This window comes from Lontra canadensis, unplaced genomic scaffold (assembly GCF_010015895.1).
Source record: "Lontra canadensis isolate GAN:19392208 unplaced genomic scaffold, GSC_riverotter_1.0 scaffold1, whole genome shotgun sequence".
NCBI lineage: Eukaryota > Metazoa > Chordata > Mammalia > Carnivora > Mustelidae > Lontra > Lontra canadensis.
The window spans coordinates 80361289-80382748 of NW_022630995.1; the positions used below are offsets into that span (position 1 = coordinate 80361289).

A 21460-nucleotide genomic window follows, 5' to 3' on the forward strand; every position below is an offset into this window, starting at 1 on the left:
TACCACATTTTACTACAATTACTTTTTTTGACAAAGAACACACAGAATGCTATTGAAGCACTCATTTGCAACTGCTACCATATGCCAGGTTCATTTGGGAGATGAGGGGGAAAGAAAAATTATATACGACAGTGGAAAAGAAGAAAGACAAGCTACCCAAAAGAAATGAGTACTGAAGGATAAATAGACAAAGAAGAGAAAAGAGTACTTGTATGTCTAGAGGTGAAATTAAATGTGTAAATTTAATAACAAGATTTGATGAAATGGAATTTAATAGCTTTGCTTACAGAGGAATAAAAGTACAAGAATTTTCAGAGATTAGGAAGACATTTTCAACTTCACAAACTCTAATATTTTCTGAATCTCTATATCTGAATCTCTATATCTATATATATTCTGAATCTCTATATTGCTTTTAATCTTGACGGTAAAACTTAGCAGTGAATTATGTCTTGTAATAAATATGTTACATTATGTTCTCTTTCTTCATAAAAATCTTAACTTTCCAATTAGATTGTAAATACCTCAGAGTAGAAGAGTCTTATGCCTCCTTTTATTTTCCCCATGGCCTAGCCTAGTCTTTTCACAGCATGTTTTTTAATATTTATTGACTGATATTTAAAGAACTCTGAAAGAAGGAGCTTATTTTCCACATTCTACAAACTCTGTAATGAGATGTGATGAGACTTTTGTCTATGACTTTTTTCTGTGATGAGACTTTTGTCTATGTGTATAGATCCTGATCGTAATAGAACAAGAAAGAGTGTTATTTTTTGTTTGCTTAATGTCATCTGTTTTAAGGATGGAGGAACATTAACTAAAATTAATGGGATGCTGTGTGGCCAGTTAGTCATGTCTAATTATTTGTTGTTTTTCAGTTTTGCTCCCTCTTCTATCACCTTGCTGTTTTGCTTTTTCTCTTATGTGAACTGATTTAGCTATCAACAGATTCACAGCTTAGAAAAAGAAGATCCTACCCCAATCCAACATCATTTAATGGCTTGTAAATTCTGGAGGGACAAGAACACTATTTTTTTCTCATTTCCCAAAGGAATGTGTGTTGGATAAGATCTGCAGAGATTTTAAGTATAATAACTCTTAATAGCCACAACCAGTTATATAAACTCACTTCAAAGCAAAAAATTTTCAGTTTATTATGAAGTATTTCTTACAATTTATAGTAAAACAATTGTAATCCATAGCTAAGATGGATTTTCCTTTTTTTTTTTTTTTAAGATTTTATTTACGTATTTGACAGAGATCACAAGTAGGCAGAGAGGCAGGCAGAGAGAGAGAGAAGCAGGCCTCCCACTGAGTAAAGAGCCTGATGTGGGGCTTGATCCCAAGACCCCAAGATCATAACCTAGGCCGAAGGCATAAGCTTAACCCACTGAGCCACCCAGGGGCCCCTAAGATGGATTTTTCTAAAGATACTAAGTATTATCTGATGTCTTGTTGATTCCATGGGGAAAACTGTACTGATTAATTGAAAAGTGTATTCAACTACTTTAAAAAGCAGATTTTCTCAGTTAACTCAAAAACTCAGACTACGGTTTGAGACATAATAACCTGACATCAGCTTTTGACATATTCTTACATACCAATTTTACCACCTGAACCATAAAGATGAAGTCAAGGAGAGAAGTTAAGCATACTTTAGCTAACCCAAAACTTAAGTTATGCTGGTAGGAAGAAGAATAACTTGTGTTTTAGGTTAGTGTGCAGATTTTTTGATAGATTTAAGAAAAGGCCAGAGCCAGTCTAGTCACACATCTCCCTTGGAAAGCAGCACAGCTTTTACTTTCTCCTACAGGGTACAATTTCTTCTAAGAATACTCAAGGTTTTAATTCTGCCAACTAACAGAGATTGCTGTTAATCTACAGCAAATGAGTAAGAAGATTGGTTATTCATTTTATACAAGTTAAATGAAAAGTTCATTATGATCTTTTTTGGATCGGTGAATTTAAAAAAAAATTTTTTTTAATTTTGAATCTCCACATCTGTATATATTTAGATATCTTTTTATTATTTTCTAATCCAGTTAAATAGATGCCACAGATTATAATCTATATGATATTGATTCTTAATACTTTTTATGATTTTCTTTATGGTAGATTATAGGGTATGATTTTGAAAATACTCCATGTGTACTTGAAAAAATATTTAGTATCATTTGATCATATCTTTCCCAAAAGATAGGAATATTGGTGGGGATTAATAGCAAATATCCATGAAAGCTTTTTAATAATAGTAATTTTAAATGTTTGCTTTGGTATTGCAGTGAATTTTTAATAGAATTAATGTATGTCTCTGTAAAGGTTTCAATTTACTGTCTTATTTTAACTTTGTTATATGAGGTTAACCCAATATTCTTTCAGTTGTCATTTATCCATGAAATGGTGGATTGGGTGGAGAGAGATGCATAATGTATTTATCACAAACCTTTCTTTATATATCATTCACCAGTTTCAGAAGTGGGATCCAACCTTGTTATTAATACCTATATTAAAAATCATATGAGAATCATATCAATAGCTGCAGAAAAAGCATTTGACAAAATCTAACCCCCATTCATGATAAAAACTCCCAGTACACTAGAAATAGAGGGGAACTTACTCAACTTAGCAAAGAATATCTACAAAAAGCCTATAGCTCTGAAACCAAAGCTTTCCCAGTAGATCAGGAACAAAGCAATCATATGCCCTCTCACTACTGCTTTTCAGCATCAAGCTGGAAACATTAGCTAATGCAATTTGACTGAAAAAGGAAATAAAAGTTGTACAGATTGGGAAGGAAGAAATTTGTTTGCAGATGACATGATTGTCTATGTAGAAAACAAACCAAAAAAAGAACCAAAAAAACATGGAACAAAGAAGCAATTTTGGCATACAAGGTTGTAGGATACGGAGTTAATATACAAAAGGAAATTGTTTTCCCATATACCGACAATGAACAAATGGAATTTTAAATTAAAAACACAGTGCCCAACTTTTGTATCAACATGGATGGGACTGGAGGAGATTATGCTGAGTGAAATAAGTCAAGCAGAGAAAGTCAATTATATGGTTTCACTTACGTGTGGAGCATAAGGAATAACACAGAGGACATTGGGAGATGGAGAGGAAAAAGTGAGTTGGGGGAAATTGGAGGGGGAGATAAACCATGAGAGACTGTGGACTCTGAGAAACAAACTGAGGGTTTTGGAGGGGTAGGGGTGGGGGTTTGGGTGAGCCTGGGGGTGGGTATTATGGAGGGCACGTATTGCATGGAACACTGGGTCTGGTGCATAAACAATGAATTTTGGAACACGGAAAAACAAATTAAAAAAAAGTGCCATTAGTACATAAAAAGTTAGTTATGTATCTAGCAAAATCTATATGAGGAAAATTCTGATGGAAGATATCAATGAAGAAGTAAATAAAGAGATAGCCCATATTCATGGATAGGAAGACTCAAAGTCAAAATGTCAGTTCTTCCCAGTCTGATCTATAGATTGAGTACAATCCCAGTCATATCCTAGCAAGTTATTTTCTGGTTAGTGACAAACTGACTCTAAAGTTTATCTGGAGGAAAGGGTTAGTATCCAAAATCTATAAAGAACTTATCAAACTCAACACCCGAAAACAAATAATCCAGTTAAGAAAGAGGCAGAAGACATGAATAGATACTTTTCCAAAGAAGACATCCAGATGGCTAACAGACACATGAAAAGACGCTCAGCGTCACTCATTATCAGGGAAATACAAGTCAAAACCATAATGAGATACCACCTCACGCCTGTCAGAATGGCTAAAATTAATAGCACAAGAAACAGGTGTTGGGGAGGATACAGAGAAAGGAGAACACTCTTGCATTGTTGGTGGAAATGCAAACTGGTACAGCTTCTGTGGAAAACAGTGTGGAGGTTCCTCAAAACATTAAAAATAGAACGATGTTATGATTCAATAGTTACAGTACTAGGTATTTACCCAAATGATAGAAGAATACAGATTTGAATGGGTACATACACCTTACTGTTTATAGCAGCATTATCAACAATAGCCAAACTACAGAAAGAGCACAAATGTCCATTGACTGATGAATGGATAAAGAACAGGTGGGGTGTGTGTGGGGGGTGTGTGTGGGTGTAAAAATATATAGGAATGTTACTCAGCCATCAAAAAGAATGAAATCTTGCCATTTGCAACAAATTGGGTAAAGTTAGAGTGTATTATACTAAGCAAAATAAGTCAGAGAAAGACAAATACCATATGATCTCACTCATATGGGGAATTTAAGAAAGAAATGAATGTATGGGAAGGGGGAGGGAAGAGAGAGAGAGGAAAACAAATCATGAGAGACTCTTAACAATAGAGAATGGGGCACCTAGGTGGCTTAGTTCATTAAGTGTTTGCCTTCAGCTCAGGTCATTATCCCAAGATCCTGAGATTGAGTCCCAGGTCAGGCTCCCTGCTTGGTTCCCAACTCAGCAGGGAGTCTGATTCTCCCTCTGCCTGCCTGCCCCTCCCCCATGAATGCACACATGCACACACACTCTCTCTCTCTCTTTCTCCCCCCATCCCTCTCAAATGAATAAAATCTTGAAAAAGAAAAAAAAAAATAGAGAACAAACTGAGGGCCAATGGAGGGAGGTGAGTGAAGGATGGGCTAAATGGGTGATGGGTATTAAGGAAAGCACTTATTATGTTGAGCACTAGGTATTGTATGTAAACAATGAAGCACTGAATTCTACTCTTGAAACCAATATTGCACTGTATGTTACTAATGAGAATTTAAATAAAAATTCAAAAAATAATAATTTTTAAATAAATAAATAAAGCTTATCTGGAGGGACAAAAGATCCAAAATGGCCAATACAATATTGAAGGAGAATTAAAAAAAAATCAAAAGACTGACACTACCATATTTCAAGAATTACTTTATAGCTATAGTAATCAAGCTAGTATAGTAGGATGTTGGTGAAAAAAAAAAAAAACAGACAAATAGGTGAGTGGAATAAAATACAGAATCTAGAATGGAATAAAATATAGACCCACATAAATGCAGTCAGCTAATCATTGACAAAGATGTAAAGGCAATAATACAATGGTGCAAAGAGAGTCTTTTTAACAAATGGTGCTAGGACAATTAGACAGTCACATGTATAAGAATGAATATGGACAGAGACCTTACACCCTCCACCAAAATTAATTCAAAATGGGTCATAGACCTAAATATAAAACAGAAAACTTTAAAATTCCTAGAAGGTAAATAGAAGAAAATCCAGATGATTTTGGGTTTGACGATAAATTTTTGGATACAGAATCTAAGGCATGACCCATGAAACAATTGATAAGTTGGACTTCATTAAAATGAAAAATTTCTCTGTGAAAGACACTGTCAAGAGAATGAAAATTCCAACCACAGACTGGGAGAAAATATTTGCAAAAGGCATAGTAGATAAAGAACTATTAACCAAAATATACGAAAAATTTTTAAAATTCAATAATAAGAAAACTCAATTAAAAAGTGAGTACATGTGGGGGCGCCTGGGTGGTTCAGCAGGTTAAGCCTCTGCCTTCGGCTCAGGTCATGATCTCAGGGTCCTGGGATTGAGCCCTGCATCAGGCTCTCTGCTCAGCGGGGAGCTTGCTTCCTCCTCTCTCTCTGCCTGCCTCTCTCCCTGCTTGTGATCTCTCTCTCTCTCTGTCAAATAAATAAATAAAATCTTGTAAAACCTCCTTCTTTCCAAATCCTTCCTCCTTACCATCAATCCTGTCTCCACTACTTCTTCCATCTTTAAAAAAAAAAAAAGTGGGCACATGTGATGAACACTGGGTGTTATATGCAACTAAGGAATCATTGAACACTACTCAAAGCTAATGATACACTATACAGTGGCTAACTGAACATAATAAAAAAAAAAAGTGGACCAAAGATCTTAATAGACACCCCACCAGAGAAGATATACAGGTGGCATATAAGCATTCGAAAAGATGCTACACACCATATTTCATCAGGGAAATGCAAACTAAAACAATAATGAGCTGTTACTCATTATATCACATAGGTACCTGATACACCTATTACCATGGCCAAAATTCAGAATACTGATACCACCAAACTCTGGGAAAGATGTGGATCAACAGGAATTCTCATTCATTGCTGGTGGGAGTGCAAAATGGTATAGCCACTTTTGAAGGCAGTGTGATGGTTTCTTACAAAACTAAATATGGTCCATATTACCATATGGTCCAACAATTGCACTCTTCTGTATTTACCCAAAGGAGCTGAAAACTTATATCCACACAAAAACCTAAACATGAGTGTTTATAGCAGCTTTCTTCACAATTGCCAAAACTTGGAAGCAACCAAGATGTCCACACAAATGGACAAATAAACTGGTACATCCAGACAATGGGAGTATTATTCAGCACTAAAAAGAAATGAACTATCAAGCCATGAGAAGACATGGAGGAAACGAAAATGCATATTATTAAGTAAAAGAAGCTAGTCTGAAAAGCCTACAAACTGTGACTCCAACTGACATTCTGGGAAAGGCAAAAAGTATGGAGATAGTAAAAAGATATTATCAGGGGTTTAGGAGGAGAGAGAGATGAATAAACATAGGTGAAGCACAGAGGATTTTTATAACAGTGAAACTACTCTGTATATGTGCATTGCCACTGGTGCACAAGCTGCCCTCCCTGTTTTGGGGCTCCAACAGTGTTTAGTAACCTCTGTATGATACTGTAATGGTGGATACATGTCATTATAAATTTGTCCAGACCCATATGTACAACACCAAGAGTGAACTCTAAACTATGGGCTTTGAGTGATAATGTTGTATCAGTGTAGGTTCATCAGTATCAGTAAATGTATCACTACAGTGAGGGATGTTGAAAATGGGGGAGGGCTCTGTATATATGGGGGCAAGAAGTATGGCAGAAATCTATAACTTCTCAATTTGCTGTTAACCTAAAACTGCTCTAAAAATAGTCTATTAATCACACAAGATGAGTCATGAACATAGGAGAAATCCCAAATTTTACACCATAAAACCGCTTTCCATAGATTAGCAATTTACTGTATGAACATACAAGTTTCTGTATGAACTGTATGAACACTAAAGTTTCATTTCTTGTACACTAACAATTCTGCTCTAATGAAAGACAATAAATTTAGATTAATCATCTGACTCGTAACATAAGGTTAAGTAACATTAGGTTAATTCATTATAATCAGTTCATTTGGGGTCACAATTTAGAAGCTCATTTTAAAATTTAAAAACACTGATATACAGTACTCTGTAAAATAAAGTTACGCTAAAGATAATTGAATATCAGTAGTGTACTGCCAGTAAGGATGTTCATCCAAATCATAATTTACAATTAGTAGAAAATAATCACACCCATTCTCAAAAATAAATAGATAAAAACAAATAGCTATGAGAAACCAGTCATTATAATGGTTATTTTCAGTTTTACTCTCATTTGCAAAATACTAAATTTTATCAACTGATTGATATGCTTGCTTGCTCAGTTTTACTGATTAAAACCTTTTGAGCAGAAATGTTTCATGATCCTGCTAATAAAACTTTTACTGTGTCCATTGGCTTTTTTTTTTTTTTTTTTGAGAGAGAGAATATATAAGCTGAGGAAGGGAGGGGCAGAGGGAGAGGGAGAGAGAGGATCTTGATCAGACTCCCCACTGAGCACAGAGCCCAATGCAGGACTTGATCTCACAACCCTGAGATCATGACCTGAGCCAAGATCAAGAGTCACACGCTTACCAACTAAGCCATTCAGGCTCCGTTTTTTGCCCCCCCAAAAAAGTTTTAGACCTTAAATACCTGTGTGCCTTTTAAGGCCACAGGTTATCTTCAGGGTGTTTTGTTACTGTCCAGATCTGTGTTCCCTTTTAAAATACGTGTTAAGTGTATATGAATAAAACTAATATGAGAAAAGGTTCTTACTTTTTTTTCTCTCTGGAATCCTTTAACCTATGTCACCAATTTAAAATGTTTAGTTAGAACTCCTGAGATAGGTAGCTCTTTGAAGATAGAGGTTTTTTTTGTTTTTGGTTAATAATCAATATGGTCCTGCTGTATTGTTAGGGTAAGTGTGATATTCTTGTAATGAGCAAATCATTTTATTCATCCATTTTTTCTTAAGATTTTACAAACATATTTATTTACAATATGAATTGAATTTATAGGAATGTGGTGAAAAACAAAGCCAAATTGAACAAGCCATTAGGGAGAAAAAAGCCGTGGAAGAAGAACTAGAAAAGGTAAAAGAAAAAATACCTACCTACAACTCAGCTGCAAATGCTCACTATTACTCTCCACTTTCATCACACTATTTAGTAGCAACCCCTACATTGTAAGTGAGTGTTTTTATTTGAAGTATATTCACAGCAGCACTTAAATACTAGTATTGCCTGAGTACATTTCTTTGTAAGAATAGCCACAGTATTTGCACTTTTTACTTAAAGGTATAAGTTTTATGAAGTAGCTATATTCCTTGTTTAAACTTCATCCCAATAGTAAATTTTACTTGGTCTCCTTCTGTTTTTAAATTTAATGCCAACTTTTATTGGGTTTAAGCTACCTATAAAAACAAGTATATATAACCAGAAAATTATAACATTACTCTGATTTTAACCTTTTAAAAGTGTAGATTTTCATTTCTTAAGTAGGAAAATATCCCAATATTTGAGAAAAAATAATGTGAAAGTTCTATGGTTTAAAATTTTATTTCTTACTTAAATACCTTTTTTATCATCAGTAAATATCCCACTCTTTTAAAATGCCTTGGGAAAAAAGGGAAACGAAACTTGTTGCAGCATGTATTGTGTTTTAAGTGCTGCATTAGGAACTTTCGTAGAAGTTAAGTAACTTACCCATGCTAACGAATAGTGAATGGTAGAGTCAGAATTTAATTTTCAAAGAAGAACTACATAATATAAAAAGCATGTGACATATCTGTATTACTCGCATAAAAAGATCATGACATCAGATAGTAAAAGAGTCACTTACAAAGCAGCACACAACAAAAATATATATGTCATGTTATGGGTAGGACCCTTATGGTCACCAGTCTCCTGTGATGTTGATTCCTTCCAAGTTACTATCTGTTATGGAATAGGAATAGATCCTATTTAGATTGCTACCTACTATATACATCATGGCTGTAATGAAGTTTTAAAATCACATGACATAGAAAGGAACAGGCTTATTTGAGGAAATATAAAACAAGACTAAAGACAACAGGTAAAGAAAAGACACAGTTCCCTAATTCTCCTACATTCCCAGACAAGTGTGCTAAAGTCAAAGCACTGTGTCCTGTGTAAGGTAATATAAATATAATCTTTTGCAGATTTACCATGAAGGCAGAGTAAATGAAAGTGATTACAGAAAACTAGAAGAAATGCACCAAAGATGCCTGCTTGCAGAGCGTTCAAAAGATGATCTTCAACTAAGACTTAAGACAGCAGAAAAGAAAATAAAACAACTTGAAATAAAGTAAGTTATTCTTTTTGATTTTCTGTTAACATTTTCAGAATTTATACACTTTGACAGATTCTTTACTTTTTTAAAATAGAACTTACATATATGTTGAAAAAAGAAACTTTTCAGCACCAAATAGAAATTTTTAAGCTTATTTTTTTAAGATTTTATTTATTTATTTTACAGAGAGAGAGAGTACAAACGGGGAGCAACAGGCAGAGGGAGAAGGATAATCAGGCCCCCAGCTGAGCAAGGAGCCCTATGCAGGGCTTGATCCCAGGACCATCATGATCTGAGCCGAAGGCAGATGCTTTAAGCTTCTTTCTGAAAACTGATTTCCTCAGGAAGAAAAGATTTAACAGTATTATGCCATTTTATTTTAAATTTCTCCTTTTTGGCAGTTAATTAGAATGCTCATAAGATTGGGTGTTTTTCATACTAACTATGCAGCTTTTATAGTAGCTTCCTTATAATTGTTTTTATACTCAGTTTATACTTACATTTCTTTTGTTACTGAATATCCAAAATAATCCATCATGTTTATTTATTACATTGCTTATTAAAATGGTAAATTTGTAGTCTGGCATATCCCTTCTGAATATTTTTCTACCTTTCTCCCCCAGAGTGTTACTTAATACAGTAAAACTTAATTTGAATTGCATGAAATCTCAATCTGTTACAGAATATGTTTAATATATATTTTAAAAATAAAGAGGAATAGTGTCAGCAATACAGTGGAATGATTTGAAGGTACCCGGCCCATGTCCCTCCACAGAAAAATATATGAAAGGCATCCCTGGACAGAAGTGCCTTTATGAGAGCTTTGGGATCCAGGTAGGAGGTTAAAAAACACTGTTGGAGCCCCAAAACAGTGAGGGAAGCTTGTGCACCAGTGGCAGTACACATTGTGGTCCTATCTATGGACCCATCTCCCTGTGGTCCTGGCTCTGGCCCTACTTACCCATAGTCCTACACCTGGCCCCCTCTACTAAGGGACTCAGCAGAAGCCATTCCTGTGGGTACTTCTGATAACAGGTCTGCCAACCTCAGAGCTGACTCTTGTCCCTCCAACCCAACTCTACTTCCACTGTCCTATGGTCTGGAGGCAGTACTGCCCTCCCAGGAACCAGCCCAGTGAACTGACAGGAGTACTGATTGTTCCCCAGCAGAGGTCACATCTGACAGCAGACTTAGCAAAAACTACAAGATATGGATCCAGCAGAAGCCACACTTGTAGATGCTTCTGGTTACACACCCACTGACCTCAGACCTGACTATAATCCCTGAGTCAGTCTTGTGACCCAGCTTCAGTCCCACTCTACCACAGTCCAGAAGCAGTCCTACCCACCCACGGACCAGCACAGTGACTTGAAAGGAGCACCCTTAGGAACCCCCATGAGACACAACACCTGACTATATTCCTGAGTACATGCTTGCCAACTATGAACCTGGCAATAGCCGCATGACATGGTTTCAGCCTTGCTCAACCACAGTCCCAGAAGCTGCACCATCAGTTGTAGGACTTCGTGGGAGAAAGTCTGTGTGCCAAAATCAGTCTGTAAAGACTGGAAGAGGAATCTGCTACTTCAAATACACAGATACCAAGAAAAGAATCTGGCAAACATGTTAACACCAAAGGAAACTAATAAAGCTCTACTAATTGACCCAAAAGAAATGGAGTTCCACGAACTGCTTGACAAAAATTTTAAATGTTGTCTTAAAGAAACTCAATGGACTATGAGAGAAGACATTTGACTGAATGAAATCAGAAAAATGATACATGAACAAAATGAGAAGTTTAACAAAGAAATAGAAACCATTAGATAAGATGATAAGCCACAAAACAAGTTTTAGAAAATTTAAGAAGATTGAAATTATATCAAGTATCTTTTCCAGCACAATGGTATGAAACTACAAATCAATAATGGGAGGAAAATTGAAAAATTAACATGCTCTTGAATGATCAATGATCAAAAAAGAAATCAAAGGAAATAAAAAATACCCTGACACAAATGGAAATGGAAGCATAATATACCAAAACTTATGGGATGCAACAAAGTCACTTCTCAGAGGGAAGTTTATAGCAAAGTTTATAACAATAAATATATATTAAGAAATCTCTCAAATAAACAAGCTAACCTTACACCTTAAGAACTAGGAAGAAAAAGAAAAATACTAAGCCCAAAAGGAAGGAAGTAGCAGAGATAAGAGTAGAAATAGAGAATTTTTACAATAGGAAAGATCAACAAAACTGAGACTTAATTTTTTTTTAAAAAAGATAAAATTGACAGTCTTTTAACTAGACTAAGAAAAAAAGAAAACTCAAAATCAGAAGTAAAAGAGGGGAGACATTACAACTAATACCCCACAAATACAAGGGACCACAAGAGACTACTGTCAATAATGTCAACATGCCAGCAAATTAGATAAACTTGAAGAAATGGATAAATTCTTAGAAACACATAACTTTCTTCCAAGACTGAATCTGAAAACTAGTAAGGACACTGAATCAGTAATTAAAAACCTCCTTGGGTTTTGGAAAAGCCCAGAACCAGATGGCCTCACTGGTGAATTCTACTAAACATTTAAAGGATACATAAATGAGAGTGCCTTCTCAAACTCTTCCAAAAAATTAAAGAGAGAACATTTCCAAACTCATTTTATGAGGCCAGTATTACTCTGATACCAAAACAAAGACAGTATCAGAAAATAGAATTTCTGGCTTAATATCCATGATGAACACAGATGCAAAAATACTCCAAAAAACATACTAGCAAACAAAATTCAATAACACATTAAAAGGATCATATACAATTGTCAAGTGGAATTAATACCTGGGAGGCAAGGATGGTTCAAGATATGCAGATCAGTAAATGGGCTATACCACATTAAAGAATGAAGGATAAAACTCATGATCATCTCATTAGACACAAAAGCATTTCACAAAATATAACATCTATTCATGATAAAAAATTCTCAACAAATTAGAGAAGAAATGTACTTCAACACACGAAAGGCCATATATAACAAGCCCACAACTAACGTCATACTAAATGGGGAAAAGCTAAAATCTTCTCCTTTAAGGTCAGGAACAAGACCATGGTGCCCACTCTTGTCACTTCTATTTGGTATAGTAACGAAAGTGCTACTCAGAGCACTTACAAGAAAAAGAAAGAAAATGCATCCAAATTAGAAGTGAAATTGACTCTGTTTACAGACAACATGATCCTATATATTGCAAAAACCCTGAAAACCCCACCAAAAAAGTCATTTGATCTAATACATAAATTCATTAAAGCTGTAGGAGGCAAAATCAACATACCAAAATCAGTTGCATTTCTATACACTAACAACAGACTATTTGAAAAAGAAGGAACAATCCCATTCACAGTAGTTTCAAAATGAATAAAATACTCAGAATAAATTTAACCAAGGAAGTGAAAAAACTTTACACTGAAAACTAAAAATCATTGGTGAAAGAAATTGAAAGTCACATATAAATGTAAAGATACCATCTTCATGAACTGGGTGAAATAATATTGCTAAAATGTCCATACTATCCAAAGCAGTCTTAAGATTTGATAAAATTCCTATCAAATTTCCAATAGCATTTTTAATAAAAATGAAAATCCTAAAATTCATAATGGGGGCACCTGGCTGTCTTAGTTAAGAATCGCCTTTGACTGGGGTCATGATCCTGGGGTCATGATCCTGGGGTCCTGGGACCAAGGAGCCCTGTGTTTGGCTCCCTGCTCAGCAGAAAGCCTGCTTCTCCTTCTCCTGCCACTCCCACTGCTTGTGCTGTCTTTCTGTCAAATAAATAAATCTTTTTTAAAAAATTCATAATGAACCTCAGAAGACTTTGAATGGACAAAGCAATCTTAGGATGAACAAGCTGAATGCATCACAATTCCTGATTTCAAAATATATTTACAAGTCTGTAGTAATCAAAACAGTATAGTACATGTGTAAAAAGTAGATACATAGATCAGGAGAACAGAATAGAGAGCCCTGTAGTAAGCTGATCTTTGACAGGAGTGCCAAGAACTGGCAATGGGGAACAGAATAGAGAGCCCCGTGGTCAGCTGATCTTTGACAGGAGTGCCAAGAACTGGCAATGGGGAAAGGATAGTCTTTTCGATAAATGGTGTTGGGAAAACTGGATGTCCACATGCAGAAGAATGAAATTTAACCCTTATCTCACGCCATATACAAAAACCAATTCAAAATGGATTCAAAACTGAAATGTAAATCCTGAAACTGTAAAACTACTAGAAGAAAATGGGGAAAGTTTCTTGACATTGGTCTTGGCAGTGATTTTCGAATCTACCCTAAAAGTACAAATAACAAAAGCAAAAATAGACAAGTGGAATTTTATCAAACTAAGAAGTTTCTGCATAACAAGAAAATCAAGAGAATCAAAAGATCACCTACAGCATACGAGAAATATTTGCAAACAATACATCTGATAAGGAGTTAATATCCAAAGTATATAAGGAAGTTGAACAATTCAATAGCAAAATAGATAAATTGCTTTAGAAATAGGAAAAGGACCTGAAGAGATTTTTCTCAGAAGACATGCAAATGGCTAAGACGTTTAAGAAAAGGTGCTCATCATCACTGATCATTAGGGAAATGTGAATCAAAATTACACTGAGCTATTACCTTACACCTGTTGGAATGGCTGTTATCAAAAAGACAAAAGATAGACTCCAGGTAAAGATGGCAGAGCAGGGTTAAAGCTTTTGGCTGACTATATTCAGCAAATGTAAACTTACCCAGATTGAATATGCTTTTACTGCTATAGCTGGAGGAGCCCCTCCAGTGGGAATTAAAGCTGCAGATAGTGTGATATTAGCAACTGAGATGAAACAAATCCATTCTTTATGATGAGCAAGGTGTACACAAAGTAGAACCAACTACTGAGCATGTAGGCTTGGTGTATAGTGGCAGGGGCCCAGATTACAGAGTGCTTGTGCACAGAGCTCAGAAACTAGCTCAGTGATACTATCTTCTTTAGCAAGAACCCATTCTAGCAGCTCAGCTGGTATAGGAAGTAGTTTCTGTGATGCAAGAATATACTCATTCAGGTGGTATTCATCCATTCGGAGTTTCTTTACTATTTGTGGTTGGAATGAGGGGCAGCTGTATTTATTTCAGTCAGATCCATCTGGAGCTCACTTTGCCTGGAAGGCCTCAGCAATGAGAAAGAACTATGTGAATGGGAAGGCTTTCCTCAAGAAAAATAACAAAGACCTGGAACTTGAAGATTCCATTCATATGGCCATAAAGGAAAGCTTTGAAGGGCAGATGACAGAAGATAATATAGAAGTTGGAACTGCAGTGAAGCCAGATTTAGGAGGCCTACTTCAACTGAAGTTAAGGATTACTAGGCTGTTATTAGTATAATAACAAAGTGATTGGAAAATCCAGAATTTCAGATAATCCCTCTACTTAACCATGTTTGAAGTATGCTTTGTTTTGCAGGCTTTTTGCATACTTATTTCTACATGGTTTAATGGACTGATGTTTTTTAAATGGTACTCATAAATCATAATAAACTGTTAAATTAAAAAAAAAAGGAAGAAGAAGATAACCAGTGTTGGTGAGGATATGGAGAAAAGGAAACCGTTGTATATTGTTGGTGGGAATGTAAATTGGTATAGCCACTATGGAAAACAATGCATGGAGTTTCGTCAAAGAATTTTAAAAACTACCATATGATCCATTTCTGGGTATATTTCCAAAGGAAACAATATCACTGTCTCAAAAAAGATATCTACACTTCTATGTTTGTTGCGGTATTATTTACAGTAGCCAAGATATGGAAACAACCTAAGTGTCCATCAACAGATGAACGGATGTAGAAGGGGGAGAGTAAATAGATCTAGTTATCTCCCCTATTCTCTATTTTTTTCTTAAAATTTGTTGAAAACCTAGGCTGTTTGTATTCTAGTTTCCTCTGCCCGCATGCATATATGTGATGCCATTTATCTTGTTTCTCTGTCCATGTAATTCCTAAAAACTAGTAATCAAATCAAGAGGCTTAGCCTGATCCATTTTACATTTTTTTGTAAGAATTCTTCATAAATGACATATTTTTGGACTTCATTTTGGAGGCTTATAGTGTGTGATTATTTCTGATGTTAGCATCTTTCTGATTTTATCATCCTTTGATGATTGTAGCCTATCATTAGGAACTTTATCAGCTGAAGTTGAAATAGGAAAAAAGAGCCAAAGTATTATGGAAATAAAAGACCTTATATATTCCCTCTGACACTTATTGACCAGGGCAATGTTCACAGTATTTGATTAGCTGGATTGAAAAGATGGAAATTTTTAAAGATAGGAATAAAAATTAGCAATATATTGAAGCCATATACATGTTTGAAGTTTGTGTCACCCAGTAATCCATTGTTGAAAAAGTTCAAGAAATATAACCTGTTTAAATTGATAAAACAAAAGGTTTATAGAACTGGAAGTTTATTTTTTAAGAAACATTTTTAAGTCATATAACAGGAAAATATGAAATAGGTCTTATTATAATTTAGTAATACGGACAGCTAATATGTCTTCCTATGGAGTTGATTTAAGTGATAAAAGAATTTTGATCATTACCTACTTCACCTTCCTTACCATTAGTTTCAGTTTATCCCCTTGAAGTCTTCGTTACACAGTGATTCTCTCAGTTAGCAAAAATTTGAAAAGAAGTTTCACATAGATTTTCTAGGTGAGTGTTAACAGTTCAGTTTATTAGTTGAGATTGCTCAATTGGTTGTATCTGCCTGGGATAATACAATATTGTGAAACTACATAGTTCAAGTCTACAGTGAAGAGAAGTGGGTCAGAGCAAAGAATACAAAAGTCTGTACTATAAAACATAACTTCTTGACTTTCATTGCAGATCATTGTTTAAAGGTTCCTTTTGTTCTTTAAATCAGTTCCTCGGAAGAGATATCACGTTGCCAAGAAATGATTCAGAAACTTCAAAACGTATTGGAGTCTGAGAGAGAGAACTGTGGATTTGTCAGTGAACAAAGGCTGAAACTTCAGCAAGAAAATGAACAGTTACAGAAAGAGACCGAAGATTTAAGAAAGATTGCTCTCGAGGCTCAAAAAAAAGCCAAATTAAAGGTATTTTGAAGCCTAGTTAGAGTTAAGTGTGTTCTTGGGAAAGTCAAAATATAAAAAATATTTAGAGAGACCCAGTAAAACATTTTTAAGTCTTTTTTTTTTTTTTGGCCTTTTCATCAGATGGCACTAAATCATAATGCAGAGCATTAACCAGTCTTTTTCGTATTGTAGAATTTGGCAAGCGTACTTGAAAATGATTGCTTTCACTATCCACACACACATAGAATTCTTTGCAACCATGAAATACACTGATATTCTTGCCAAAGCAATTTAAGCAGTGCTAGCAAAACTATAGATTAGATAACTTTATAGACTGCCATCCTCTCTTCTTCTATAATAGCCTCTTAAAAAATGAAGTCTAAAACTAGCTTTATAGAGGGTGCTACATCAGTATGCTCTGAGAACCTCTCATATATAGTCTGAAATTTCCATGCAAGGGGGAAGGCAAGGGACAAAAGTCTCCTTTGGAAAAACATTCTCCTTTATTTTCATTCTCCTCTCCCCTTCCTCATGTTAATGTTTAACATACTTTGAAAATAGGAATGAGATAACCTGTTTAAGGGAGTTTCAAGAAGCACAGATGTCATTTTGAACATGTTGCTTGCCTTACCCCATTCCATGCAACTTTTATAAAAGTTGTCATTAACTCTTTATGATAAAGAACTGTATCTTCCAGTTTCATAGAAAGACTATGAGGTGGCAATATTCGTGTTTCACTTTGTTTTTTGTTGCTGTATACTCATAAGAAGTTACATTCCAACCTAATTCATATCAACACATATTTATTGAATGCCTCCTACTGCAAGCATCAAACACTGTAGTTATTTATAAAAGCTTGAACTCTGAAAGAGAGCCTTATACAGAGAAGTTTCTACTTTATGCTTTAGTCTCTGGGGATTCAAGACTTGTTATAAAGCTACAGTAATTAAGACAGTGTGCTATCAATATAATAATTGGGTTGATCAATGGAACAAAACAGAGTCCAGGAACAAACATTTTTCATAATCACCTCATATATAACAAAAGCATCACTGTAGTTCAATATGGAAAGAATTATCTTTATAATAAATGATGGTAGCTAGATCAGTTGGGTCCATATTTTAAAAATAAACCTTGACCTCTGTATCATGCCATACATTTAAATTAATTTTGCTGCCTTGTAGACCTAAATGCAACATATAAAACAGTGGAGTTTCAAAGGAGAAAAATCTGCATGATCTTGGGTAAGAAAGAATTTCTTAATGTGAACACAAAAAGCAATAATCATAAAGATTAATTGGATTTCATTATATTAATATTATTGGGTCATCAAAAGACACCATTAAGTACAATGCTGGGTCTGGTTTGCCAGTTTTGCCTATTAAAAATCACAACCTAAATTGTCCAAAAAAAAAAAAAAAAAAAGATACCATTAAGAAAGTGAGAGAAAGTATTTATAATATAGGAAGTATTTGCAATACATAAAATACAGATAATACATGTATCACATACATTTATACTATAATAATATATAGATGCACGTTTATATATATAATATAATACAAACAAAAAAGGACTATATCTAGAATATAAAAGCTGTTACTAATTAATAATGATAAAACAGCAATTAATAAGGAAAAACAGGTACCTTATTTCCAAAAATATGTCAGCAAAAAACTGAAATATGCACTTCACAAAAGAGAATATATGAAAAAATGTTCAACTGCATTATTTATCAACAAAATATAATTAAAATTACAATGAGGTTCCACAGCATACTTACCAGAATGGCTAAAATTTTTTAAAAAGCTAAGAGCATCAAGTGACAAAGATATAAAGCAACTGGAACTTCCATATAATACTTTGGGAATGTAACTTGATATAACCACCAGTTAATGGTGTCTTTTAAAGTTGGATATACATACATACAATGCCAAATAATTCTGGCTTCATACCCAGAGATATGAGTGCTTATGTTCATGAAAACATTCATATAAGAATATTCATGGAAGTTTTAATCCTGTCAAAAATTGAGAACAACTCAAGTGTCCATCCACAGGAGATTCCATAAATAAATGGTGTTGTACCCATATCATGAAACAGATACAGGAATAAAAAAGAATGAGCTATGTCTATAAGTAATAATGGATGAGTCTTCATAGACCTAATGTTGAACGAAGAAGCCAAATATAAAAAAGCTCATAGTCCATTAATTTCATTATATGAAAGTGAAAAATGGGCATAATTACCTATGAGGATGAGATCAGAATAGCAGTTACTATTTCAAAGGGTGAGTAATGATTAGAAGGGCATATGAGGGTGCCTCCGGGAGTATCTAAATCAGGGTGGTGAATCTGGTATGTCAGTAAATGTGTAAAACTTGAACTGTATCCCTAAGACTTGTGTAGTTCATTATAAGCAAAAGATAAATCTTGGCAAAGGAAGGTCAGTAGGATTGTAGATAAAACAAGAATAGTTTTGAGTTTGATGCTTATGGAAGCTGGGTGATATGCATATAGGGATTCATTGTAATATTCTATTTTGTGTATGCTTGAAAGTTCTCATACTAAAACATTTCCATAATAAAATAAGTCCAAGTACTTTGGTGAAAAAATGTTTTATCTTTCTTATATTTTAAGTTTCATATTATAAATTTCTTTTTTTTTTTTAAATATTTTATTTATTTATTTATTTGACAGAGAGAGAGACAGATCACAAGCAGGCAGAGAGGCAGAGGCAGAGAGAGAAGCAGGCTCCCCACTGAGCAAGGAGTCCAATGCGGGGCTCAATCCCAGGACCTTGAGATCATGACCTGAGCTGAAGGCAGCGGCTTAACCCACTGAGCCACCCAGGCGCCCCTCATATTATAAATTTCATATGGATTAATAACTAAAAGCTACTAGGGACACTATAAAACAGTAGGAAATGTAGGCAAATGTATAACTGGTAGATGGAAATTTTCTAACAAGCGAGACCAAAAAAAAGGAAGAAATTGCAAATGAATATATTAATAGACTTAAGTATATAAAGTTTTTAAATATTTAGAACCACTTTTTAAGTGTTTAGAAAAGAAATAACTGGGGGAAATAATTTTAATAAATATGACAGAAGACAAAAACCATTTATATATAAGGAGCTTTGAAAAATATTAAAGGTGAATATTTGTAACCTATAATAAAAATATGTAGGAGATATGAACAGAATTCACAAACTAAGGAAACAAATTGCTAATAAACAACTTTTTAAAAGTCTAAATTCACTGTTGATTAACTGGATAGTTACCAGTGTGAGTGAGTGTGCAGCTGAGAGTTTAAAATGGTAGAGAGTCTAAAATTTGTTCATAAGAAAATACTTATAATATTTCATAATTTTAAAAATTAATTGCAACATTATTCATTATAAATTAGAAACAACCTATCTAGAAATAAAGGAACAATGAAATGGTACGTATTTGCAAAATACTTTATTGAGTCATCATTAAAAATTATTTCCAAATAATGTATAATACTTTTATATTGCTATGTTCTAAGTTTAAAAATAATAAGAAAAACACTTGAATATATATATATATATATATATATATAGTAATTCTATATACACTAATCTAAATTCTAAAATTCATAAAAATGATGTAGAAGGAGAGGTAGTTATTCGGAGTTGTAGATTACAGAGACCTTATATTTGTTTTTAATTTTTTAAATTTTCCATTATTTTACAATATACATCTGCTTTGGGGTTTTGGTTTTTATAATGGGAAGAGAGGAGTCAGTGACTTTCCCCTACCTGGTACTACATTTTGCTTTTCTATCTTTAATAGTTCAGGATAGTAATTGATGTTTTAGACAACAAAAGAATGAACAAAAGCTTATCTATCCCACGAATCCCACCAAAACTGCAGCCTTTTTGCCAAGTCTGCATCTAGCTTAAGAATTATTGGTAAATAAGGGGCAGAACCTCTTAACTAACTAGATAGCTATAAATTCTATTTTATAAAGGAGGATCACTGTCAGATAACTGCTGCTTTTTAGCTGATTCCTTCTTTGCCAACATAGGAACCTAGTGCCACACTTCACTACTTTTCTTCCTCTTGAAAAAGAGTGTGATCTTCCATAGACAAACTGAAAGGAGCCAAACAGATCAAGACAGTTGGATATTGAGAGGTCAGTTGGCTGAGAACCTTACAACTTATTATATGAAACTTTCATTTGATCTTAAGGCCACTGCATTCCTTTCAGCCCCAGCTTTCTCCTTTTCTTACATCTCTGTTCTTTCTGCCAGGGCTCTCATTTCTTTGTGTCTAAATGCTCCTCATAAGTTCATAAAATTAGGAAATGGATAGTTTTAGCATTCCAGTCTGTGTGAATGGTTCTCTGCAGGGGAAGAACACACACAAAAAAGGGAGGGAGACCATGAGTACTTTCTTCCTCTACCAATATACCGAATTTAATCATCAGTCATATTTTTTTACAGGAGACCTGGTTATAGCCCAGAGTCTTCCAACATCACTGCCAGCCTGTCCACTTTAACAATTGAAATGTTATCAACTAAAGGATCTGGGGTGTGTTTAAAGACTAAATTTTGATAGCAAAAAGCCATCATTCACTCTGTCTACAACAATTGTTTTCATAACCTTCCTGTTTCAGGATGTGATGAAGACATGGTCCCTCTGACCAAAGCCCCTCCTTAAAAACATAATTTTTGCATTGAGATGGACAAACTTTAAACATATATTTACAAACTAATAAATGCACTTTAGGAAAAACTTAGGGCTTATGTGTTTATAAGCTTGTAACAGGGAACTGATTTTGTCTAGATAGAAGCAATAATTGAGCTAAGTTTTAGAAGTTGATAAAATA

The 21460-nt window shown here is 34.4% G+C and overlaps 1 protein-coding gene and 1 pseudogene across 4 annotated transcripts in view; both read left to right on the forward strand.

Annotated features, from left to right (window-relative positions):
• SCLT1 (sodium channel and clathrin linker 1) overlaps positions 1–21460 on the forward strand; it is a 181189-nt gene that overhangs the window by 110271 nt on the left and 49458 nt on the right. For 3 of the 4 annotated variants that reach the window (XM_032857691.1, XM_032857719.1, XM_032857700.1), the window contains 3 exons: positions 8198–8272; positions 9361–9506; positions 16433–16625. In XM_032857691.1, the coding sequence (XP_032713582.1) occupies positions 8198–8272; positions 9361–9506; positions 16433–16625 (414 nt within the window). The remainder of the gene's footprint in view (positions 1–8197; positions 8273–9360; positions 9507–16432; positions 16626–21460) is intronic. The other variant, XM_032857709.1, reaches the window with a different exon arrangement.
• LOC116871314 lies at positions 14097–14911 on the forward strand (annotated as a pseudogene).